The following is an 11,083-nucleotide window of genomic DNA, read 5'->3' on the forward strand; positions in this document are numbered from 1 at the left end:
CTGCCTGCCTGCCTGTGGGCAAACGTCTGCTTTCTACGTGCTGGGGCGTTTTTCTTTTTTTTTTTTCTTAAGTAAATCGTTAAGTGTAAAATGACGATCGTGATTATTTCTGTTGATTAATTCATGCTTTCATTCATTATAGGTAATACTGTTATCAAGTGGTCGCTATTTTTGCCTGTTGTATACTGTATAATCTATCTAGCGTCTTTATCTCTACTCTCACTGCCCGCTTGCCTGCGTGCAGCGTTTGTCGATTGATATATGATTTAATGTATTTTCTATTTAACATCAAACGGACATAAAATTAATAAGCTGGTATGCACTGTCAGTTAATGAGATCATTATATTTTCATGTGGAATGCTCATTTTAAAATATTTTCTAACAATTGAGACTGCAAATAACATGAACAAGTGTCCTTATAACTGTTATTTTTAAGATCCATAACACACAGACAGACAGAGCACTGCGTAATAGAGAGACAGACAGGCAGAGAAGTCACTAGATATATAAATAAACAGGGAAGGCACATGTACATTGTTCCTGCAGCACTGAATAAGCTCACGCACTCTAACCCCTCCCTTCCCCCATCTGACTCTAAGTATGTGTGTGCTGTATAATATTAACAAAAAGAACAGCTTACTACTGAAAGCAGCAAATATAGGAGTGAGTGGAGATCGAACTCTTGATTACACTTGATTTGTGTAGTGTAGTAGTGCGTAGTAACATTTATTACTAAAATATGAAAAATTTTCTATTTTAACAATGTATTTACACAGATTACTGTAGAAACAAATCAACATGAAATGCGTGTGGTCCAAATAATGATCTATTATTTCCACTGTAAAACTCCAGCAGTTGAGTCACTCCCAGATAATCAAACAAGGCATGAGTTAGGAAAACTTAGTGAATGTTCTGTGACGGTGGGGGATGGAATAGCCAAGTGCTTGCTGCTCGCCTTAATCGGCACATTTAGAAGACAAAGGATGCTGGCGAAGAGGTGAGACCAGTTTTAAGGTGGGCCGGATCTACAAGTTTTTTCGTAGACTCTGGTAATTCTAGTGTTAAAGCCGCCATCTTTGCAAACCCTCAGCAGTTCTGTTTTGGACTCCATACTGAGAACATCTCTGTGCTATTTAAAAGCCTTTTGCAGCCAGGAATAATATACGGGTGGTTGCCCCAAACCTTTTTAAGTGTGTCAAGTCTATTTATTTCACAGTGGCGTAGTCTGCAGGATGATGACCTCCTGGAGAGAATGGAAGTCAGACCAAAACATAGACTTGACACACTATACACAATGCAAGTAAATTCAGATGGGTAAGTACCGCTCCCAAGTCGGAGAGTGGGAGTCAGTCAGGGTGTGTCAGGGAAAGCTTGAGAATGCTTCAACTCATCATCCTGTTAAAGGTCTGGAGAAAAGTAGAACCAGGATCCATAGGATAGAACGTGGTGCGTCTGGGAACACACTGGGGACATTTTTATGGTCTCCCGAGTATGGGGACTGCCCCTAAATATCCATTAAAGGTAAGCCTTTTGATAAAGGTGGGAGAAACCCAGGCTGGCAGGTGAAAAACCTAATGGCCTGGACATTTAAACCTGCTAAAGCAACAAAAAAAACAGGCAATGGCTTTATGGGCTAAGGTGGTTAGTTGAATACAACCACATAAGCAATCGAGCCATCAAATAGTGAGGCAGGTGGTCTGTGCTTTGTTGCACCGTGCCCTACCTGGAAAAATTGCCCAGCCAGCCATCAATACTGATATTGTCTCGCTAACTGAGGCAATAGAACATATCAGGGCAGAAAACCGACTTGGGAGTATCAGAACGGGACTTGTGTCCCTAACATGTCTCTTAGCTGCAATGTGAAGTGTACTTGAGTGGAACCTGGGACGCATTGGCCAGCTCTGCAAAGTGACGAAGGGGCCTGTGGAGTGATATGGGGGGGAGGCACAGTGTGCACTTGTTAACCCTCTGTCCTTTTTGCATATGGGAGAAGTGCTAGTTAATGGAATTAAGGTTATATCCTTGTTTGATTCCAGCAGTAACATTTCTATTGTTGCTCACCATCTGGTGTTACAGTGGCTCAAAATTAAGACGGGGATGTCCGGGATTATAGATCCGCCAAGTGTTATATATGTCAGGATGGCATAGTAAAAAAGTTGACGGTGGTGGTGATGAATAATCCTCCCTAATCTCTTATTAGGCAGAGATTGAGTAGACATTAATAGTGGTGACACAGACGCTTCTTCCTCAAGATCGCTAGGTCTAGTCACAGACGCGGAATCAGCACCCACCATATATACAGCTTGCTGGGGAGCGGAGTTCGGCCTCTGGTAATGACGGGGAAACACCCAGGACATCTCAGCCAGATATGTCATCAACAAGTGCTGAGTCGGCTCAGGATGAAACCCCACCGCTTGAGGTCGAATCTGATCCCCTCACACACCTGCAGTTTCAATTCAGGTAGACCCCGGCTTCATTTAAAAGAGAGTAGTGGAACGACGATTCCCTTAAATTTGCAAAGAATGCAGTCGTTCTGATAGATGGCCACCGCACATTACATCCTATTCCACAGGGTCCTCACTTTGTGTAAAATAATGACCTGTTGTACCTGGTGGCAAAACATAAGGGAGAGATAAGGTCACTGTTGTTAGTGTCATGGACAAGTCTGTGAACTAGCACATACCCATCTCCTGGGAGCCCATTTGGGACCCAAAAAAACACTCAAGCGGATTAAGCTCCGATTCTTTTGGCCCAGGATTAATGAGGAAATCAGCCACTTTTGTACATCCTGTCCAGAGTGTCAATTGAGGCAGATTCCTAAGAGGGGCCGTGCTCCTCTAGTTCCATTACCCTTAATAGATGTCTCATATTGGGTTCGACCTGGTAGGACCCCTAGAACCCTCAACTAGAGGTCATAAATATATCATGGTCCTGGTAGATTATGCTACCTGGTTTCTGGAAACTGTTCCGCTGCACTCAGCTACTTCAAAAGCTACTTCTTTACACAAGTTGGCATCCCTAAAGAAATCCTGACGGATCAAGGGATGCCTTTTACCTCACAGATGTTCAGGGAACTGCCAAGCAACTTCAAATAAAACATTTAACAACCTTGGTATATCATCCTCAAACTGACGGCCTTGTAGAGAGGTTCAATCAAACTCTCAAACAAATGTTATGTAAGGTAGTCAACGAGGATGGAAGGAACTGTGATCAGATCCTTCCGCTCATCCTTTTTGCATATCGGAAAATCCCAAAAGCATTCACAGGGTTCTCATCTTTTGAATTGCTATATGGATGACAACCCCGGGGCATATTAGACATTTTAAAAGAAGGCTGGGAGGAAGAGGCCCTCCCGTCAACAAATATATTGGAATATATCGTGCAATTATGCAATAGATTTGAGAAGATTAGACCTATATTGAAAACGCACATGGAAAAGGCGCAAGTAGCCTAGGTCCGATGCTATAACCGTGGTACGTCTCTTCGGGAGTTCCACCCGGGAGATCGAGTCATGTTTTAGTTCCTACTTCACATTCCAAATTACTGGCTCATTGGCAAAACCTCTATGAAATTAAGGACAGGAAGCGACTGATCGATTATTTAGGGAAACAACCAAATTGTCGTCCTAGCCAGCAGATTTATCATGTCAATTTGCTGAAACCGTGGAAGGACAGGGATTCCGAGCCCTCCTCTGGACAGCCCCACTTTCTCTTTGCTCATAAATTACACCTTAATTTTGGAGATAATTTGACTTGCCAACAATGACAGGAGCTCGAAGTAGTTATCCTGTCTGTTCCTGAGGTAGTAAGTGAAAATCCAGGGCAGACCTCCCTGGTTGCACATGACATTGTGACGAAACCTAGGGTTATAGTCCGAGAACGTCTATACAGAATTACCGAGGCAAAAAAAGGCTGAAGTGGAGCTGGAGATCAAACAAATGCTGGACCTAGGTGTGATTGAGTAAAGTTATAGTCCCTGGTCCATCCTATTGTCATAGTCAGTAAACCCGATGAAAGGTTCTGCAATGACTTCTGTCAGCTTAACTAAGTCTAACAATTCGATGCCTATTCGATGCTGCAAGAGAACGACCTCCTCGAACGGCTAGGTAACGCCAAATTCTTGACTACATTAGATATGACTAAGGGGTACTGGCAGGTTCCCTTAATGGACTCTGCTACGGAAAATACAGTGTTTAGCACCCCTAGAGGGCACTGGCAGTATTGAGTTCTCTCATTTGGATTACAATGGGCACCTGCGACATTCCAACGTCTGGTGGACAAAGTGCTCCATCCTCATTATTCATATAGTGCTGCCTACTTGGATGATGTTGTCATCTATTCCAGCACCTGGGAGGAAGACTTACAGCAGGTTGGAGCTCTATTGTCACTAGCAAAAGCTGGTCTTCGTATTAATCTGAAGAAATGCTACTTTGGGTTGGTCAAAGCCAAATATTTAGGCTATCTAATGGGCCGGGGTATGGTGAGACCACAGTGTTCTAAAATAGATGCCATTTTAAAATGGCCCCGTCCAATAAACAAGAGGCAGGTTCAGGCCTTACTCGGCTTAGTGGGTTACAATCGCCGGTTTGTACCCCGGTTTTCTGAGAGAGCAATGCGCCTGATAAACCTCTCAAAGAAGGGGAGACCTAATCACGTGGTATGGGATGAGACATCAGATGCTGCATTCAGTGACCTGAAAATGGCCCTTACGTCAGCTCCTGTATTGAAAGCCCCTTACTTTTCTATGCCTTTCATCTTTCACCAACTGCTGGAGCAGAAAACCAGGTATGTGGCAGTGGAAAGGGAGGCCTTGCCAATAAAACGGGCGATTACACAGCTGAGATACTACGTGTTGGGCCATGAGTTCAGCCTGGACATACTGTAGATCATGCACCTTTACAGTGGATGGCCTTACATGGGGAATTGAACCTGTGGGTCACAAGGTGGTTTATGGATCTACAGCCTTACAAGTTTTTCGTCATTTATCGCTGGGGTGCTCTCCAAGCCAATGCTGATGCTTTTTCTCAGGTTCATGTCTCTCGGTCAGGAAAGCCCGACCCAACGGGAGATGGGAGAGGGAGTTACTGGGAGAGAAACCTCCCTGGTTTCCATATGACTCGGGAAGCACTTCAAACAAGCCACGATGTACCATCCGAAGTACTCCCAGGTCCAGCTTAAAAGGAGCCTGACACCATACCTCAATGACTCAGAGTTGGGAGGCGGCAGGTGTCACTTAATGAAGGATAGAAAAGAGAGAAAGAACCAAGAGTGAGTACTTAAATCTATATATTAGCTGTATTAATTGCTATATTTGGGCTGTGTGGATTAAAAATCCTTTATTTGAACCCAGAGTGGTGTTGGGTCTCATGTGTCTGGGGTTTGGGGGCTCAGTGGCACCCCCTACTAGTGAAAATATCTAGGTTTTCTATTTGTTCTGGCAGTGAGTGTGAACATTACAATCTGGCGTTGTTTGAATAAACTCAGCATTGAGTGGGAAAATATGAATTTTCCATTTCTGCTCATACTCTGATGTAGTAGATGGCAATAATGCACTTAGCTACAATAAATCCAAGAAGAAGAACAAGAAAACAAATGTGACATTTAGCTGTCTTTGAAACTGAGAAAGATGCCATGGTTTTCAATTTACATGATTCTACTTTGTTTCTGCCTATTTGCCTTCTTTTAATCTACTTTCTTATAATAAATTCAATTTATTTATAATGCTTGCTTTTATTAACCACAATGTAATTAAGAATAAGTCATAAATTAGTTGGTCAAATGTTGACTGGCAAACCTGAAAACTATTTCACATGTGCACATTTAAATTTTTAAATAGCATTCCTAATAAAATATTAAAGAAAAAAATATTTAGTGGTTCCAATCCTCTCCAGTTTTCTTGATTTTTTCCAAGTATACATTTAGAAGAGTTTTTCAGACAGTAACTCAATAATACAAACAGGTGCAGAATGTCTAATTTTTCATTAACCAGAAGAATTTACTTCTTTTTAGCATATTAGGTTATTATTGTATTGTTTGTTATGTGGATATTCAATAATCAGTGCTCTGTGTATATAAATACAAAACCTCTAAGAAGGAAGAACATTGTGCTTGTTCTCTGATTTCTAAAAAAAATGATAGACCTATCTACATAGGATGATTTTAAATCTAGTCACTTATTCATTCATAGAGCAGTTCTGCATTTTCAATCGATGTCAGCTCCAGACAGTTGAGGGCTCACAAAAGCTGATTACATTCAATGACCTAGTATAGACCACAATATAAACACACCATCAAACCTTCCATTTACATTAGTGTCAATGTCAGTCTACAAGACTCACCCTTAGAAGGAAACTGAGTGAAACCATTTTGAGGGGGTGTATTCTATTGTATTGTATTCTAATTGGCCCTGGCATCAGAGAAACAATCACCCTGATGTCAAAAGGAGATGAACGTATAAGTGCATTGAGTCTGTTAGCCCTTGTAATGGTTCTTGGAATTCAAGGGCCAACACCCTTGATTTGTGGTAGCTCCCAAGCTAGTAAAGCCAAGCATCTCACTTTCCTGCACCTCAGTCAGGTGGCAGTGTTTATGTGAATGGAGTTGGTAGGTTTGCTGAAAGGGCTAACCTCTTTGTTTTATGATTGAGTTGTTTTCTTATTAAGCATTTGCAAAGACGATTATGTGCCACATTGTATTGTTTGGAGCCAGTCTGAGATAAACAAATCTTGGAAAGTAGATGGATAAAAGTGTCAGTCTGTATAAAACTATGGGCCCCGCAAAAGTAGAAGTCCCTTCTCCTCAAAATTTTCTGCGGAAGCATTCAAAAGAGAAGAGGTTACCTCAGAAGAAGCCCTTCAAATATGCAGATCATGAGAAGAGGAAACCTCCTATACCACCCAGACCTGAAAACCCACTAAAGAGAAGCCCAAACAAAAAGAATTTTATTGCCAGTAATGCTATGGAAGTCATAAAGGCAAGTCCAAAGAAGCCCCCAGTATGCTTTGTAGATTCCAGGAAAGGTGACAGGCATCTTTTGGAAACCTCAGGAATTCCAAAGTTTATTAATAAGAAGGGTTATGGGGAAATCCCTGAATATATTGTGAAGATCAAGGAGAAGAAGAAAGAATATGAAACTTATTTAAAAGACCAATTTTACAAAGCAAGGCCAAAGCAGCTCCATGATGAAGACCGCCAGAGGCTACTTTATGGTCTCAAGAAAAACTGGGAAGAGCTAAATCGTCAGTATTTGTGTCTCCCGGTGCTTATTGACACAAACCCTGTTAAGCAGCACAAGCAGAGACTGGAGCATGCAATGGACCAACTTGAGAAAGATATCAAAAAAGTTGAGGAGGAGCCTGTGATCTACATTGACTTTCACTAATGTGGCATATGGTATGTGTTTAGAGCACAGTGTGCATGAGCATGTTCATCAGGAAAACTACATTGAATCTTCTTAGCACATTACATGTTTTCTGTTGTTGCGGAAGAACATTTTTTTCTAGGCTGACATGTTGGAGATCTTTTGAACTATGAACTACTATAAAATAATTCTAGAGCATAATCCTTAACAATAACATAAAAGAAATTATTCTCCTGTCTTACTTCCAAATTCATGTGCTCCTTTTCTCAATTCCACCTTGCTTTGTGCTGTGCCCTTTTATATTCCTTTCACCCCTCTGTTTGTAATGTAGTCAGTTTTGAATTTGAGTGATAAACACTGTATTAGAATGTAATCTGACTGGAGTTAATTTTTGTATTTTCAATATGATACAAGACCTGCGTTTAAAGTGACATATTCCAGTCTTCAAAAACAGAAGAGGACAACATGACCAATGTCTCCTTTGTCTCACTGTGTCACATTAAGCCACAGTTTTGTACTAATGAAGTGTTATTAGCTAATATGTTACGAAAACATAACATTCACCAATGGTGCTGCCTGTTCCAGAGGAGGCCAGGCATTTCAAGGGTATTCATGCCATGCCTGGGTTGCACTTACTTGAGGCAAGGAGTTCTCTCCAAATTAAACAGTTTGATTTACTGTGTCACAGTGCCAAGCTTTTCTTAACAAAGCTGTTGAATGAAGATAAGCACATACAGAGACATGAGGGTCACAGAGCATAGTAGAGGTGAGGAGTACCCTCAGGAATTTAGACAGATTCCTTCAACTACAATCTACAGTTAGTGTCCAAGTACATGTTGGCCTGTCCCCCTCCCAATCAGTATTGCCATGTTTATGTAGTTATATATTTACATTTTACATATACTTATTTGGCCTACAGCTTTATCCAAGGCGACTGAGAACATTTATGATACAATTGGTTATGTTTCTTTTGGTTTTCCAATTGGAGCACAGGCAGGTCAAGTGACTTGCTCATGGTCACACAGTGTCAGTAGTGGGATCTGAACCAACACCTGAAATGCCACTTATAAACAACTTTAGCCTTATTCAAGTGGAGTTAGTATTTTCTGATGGTTGCCCATGAAATCTTTAAACCCACACTCAATGGAGTCATAGGTTCATTGGCTCGTAGGTTCAGAATTGCCACATTGTTATTTGCATGTGCTAATCAACAAGCAACATGTCACCAATCTGGTGCCATGATATATATTACAGTCTTTCCTCGAACCCGCTGTCTTCCGCACTTGAAATAAATACCTTACCTTGAAGACATCTTTATATTACTGTCCAGTTAAAGTAGTGTAAATGTTTTTGGGCTTTTCTTATATGTCACTGGTTTTAATCTTCATGTACAAACTTTAGCCCTAGAGAGAGAGCACTAGGTTCCCTAGTATGTATGGCACAGGAAGTTAGATTCAGTTTAGCAGAATATGGAAATGTAATTTCAAGTAAAAGTCTGTAATGGGTCGTTCTCATTGTCATTTCTTAATTGTAAAACATGAATGTTGTCTGTTGCATTACATGTCCTGAATGGTGGAATCGGATTGTAGAATGAACTCTTCTGCACTACTGAAAGGTGTAACTGCAAAATTTATAGTCTGATCTCAGTTCAGTAGACAATGGTTAACTTCTTTGAAATATTGTTTAAACAAGGAGACAAAATGGGAAGTCTGCCTAGGGAGAACAATAGTCTTAGTTTTAGGGCTGTGCCCCTTTCTATTTTGTGTCCTCACACAAAGAGGTAGACCCAGGGCCCTTGTGTTAAGAATCAGCATCTTACTCGGCTAAGCTATAAGCTCTTGTTCAAGTGAAGGGTCTCTGAGTGAAGCTTCAAGGGGGTCATATTATGCAGTGGTCTTTCTCTCTTTCTTTGCCTCACTATTAATTGTGACAGTTGTTTTCAATAATAAGAAATGCAGAATTTACAAGATTAGAATCAATGGCAACAGATCAGATGTGATACATTCAATTAAGTGTTTTCTTTATCTAGTAATATGGCAAATGCTTTAAAAGGGTATGTATTAACAAGGGCTCTGGTCCATGGTTTTAGTTTTTTTGTTTTTTGGTTCATAAGAATTATTTATGAATGCTTTGATATCACTTTTTTGCCAAGTGCCGCATAAGTCAATGGTATGAGAAAATCTCTACATATGATATACCATTTTACTCATCTTGATGTCTAATTAAAAACTTATTAGTGTTCTCACCATATTTTTGGCCATTTAGACATGAAAAACCTAGGCCATTTTTGAACCATATTTCATGCAGGAAATTACACCCTTATGATAAACAGGAAACCAATATGTGTCTTTACCAAAATGATAAGATGGACTTTAAGTTGTGCAGGCCACATCAACTGAACCCAGGGGTTCACCTTTAAACAGATATAACGTGTCAAATTCGCTCCTTTTCACAAGCCTTCAAAAAAAAAAAAAGGGTAATTGATAATTTTCTTTCTTATTTTCTTGTTTATTTACCATTTTGTATTGTCTTCCTAAGCATTTTGAGCAGTGAGAAAAGCGCTATATAAATGTAATTAACTATTATTATTGTTGTTGTTAATTTTGTTAATTATTGTCTGTGTGATGTATATGTTCAGACAAAGGGGATAGTGACCCCTGATTTCAACTGAGGGATTGTCTTTGGTCTATATAAGGCCTGAGATGCCTCAGCTAAGTACTAAGGCAATAAGGTCCTGATTGTGTTGTTTGGCTCCCATTTCGTCCTGGGTTTTCTTAGTCTTAGTGTTTTCATGGCTTTTTGTGGACAAAGAATTTTATGGTTCTTCTCAACGTATTTGAAATGTACAGGCTATTTTTGAGTTTCATGGCCACTTCAAGTGTTTACATTTAATTTGTTGTTCAATCCTTAACTTGAGTTTTGTGGGCTCAAAATTATAGCATAAACGACATTCTCGTTAAATTCTATTCAGTACGGGATTGTGTAAGGAATGGAGCAGCCTAGACAAGGGTGCCAGGGCACCACAAGCTAACTCATACACTCATACAGAGCTAGTTTCGAATAGTCACTTAACCTACACATCTTTGGGGATATGTGAAAAAGACTGTTTGTTAGAGGGAAAACCAATACAGACATGACACAGGGAAAACTTGCATACTTAACATAGACAACCTACTGGTGTAGGATTCATCCAAGACACGGGATTTTTGAGGTGTCAGCATAACCCATTTTGCACCCTTAACTGATTAAGTTATTCAGAATTCAGTAGACGCTCAATGAAAGAAAGCAGAATGGCAGGTAAAAGGGTGACTTGACCTCAAAGGCTACCCTACAAAGTACAAAGTAGGTGACACCATTTTTCTCACTTTTCTTTAATCACTTCTGCTTTCTTTTTTATACATGTAGGCAAAGGAATCAAATGAGACCACTCCTCCAGTCTGAAGACAGAAGGGCCAGCACATGTGATTCCTTGCCACACTATAGTCTTACTAGTTTGGGCTTCATTGTGGAGCATTGTGCTCCCTTCAGGGAAAGATGCTGGAAAGAACAGTCACTTTTTCTTATTCTCCTATTTTTCTGTACTTGCAGTAGACTGAATGAAAATAGTAACATCTTTTACCAGCATTGAGAGTTTTTCATTCATAACACCTGACATGTTGTTGCTAAATACTAGAGATCTCCTTTAAGAGCACTGAAAAGAACTGTCTTCATTATACTTCATTG

The 11,083-nt window shown here is 40.3% G+C and overlaps 1 protein-coding gene across 1 annotated transcript; it reads left to right on the forward strand.

Annotated features, from left to right (window-relative positions):
• Positions 1-6,736: 6,736 nt before the first annotated feature.
• LOC120538625 (enkurin-like) lies at positions 6,737-7,381 on the forward strand. Its single transcript, XM_039768012.1, has one exon. It carries the CDS (start codon positions 6,737-6,739, stop codon positions 7,379-7,381), a length of 645 nt encoding a protein of 214 aa, XP_039623946.1.
• Positions 7,382-11,083: the final 3,702 nt, after the last annotated feature.

The sequence above is a fragment of the Polypterus senegalus genome, chromosome 11 (assembly GCF_016835505.1).
Source record: "Polypterus senegalus isolate Bchr_013 chromosome 11, ASM1683550v1, whole genome shotgun sequence".
Taxonomy (NCBI): domain Eukaryota; kingdom Metazoa; phylum Chordata; class Cladistia; order Polypteriformes; family Polypteridae; genus Polypterus; species Polypterus senegalus.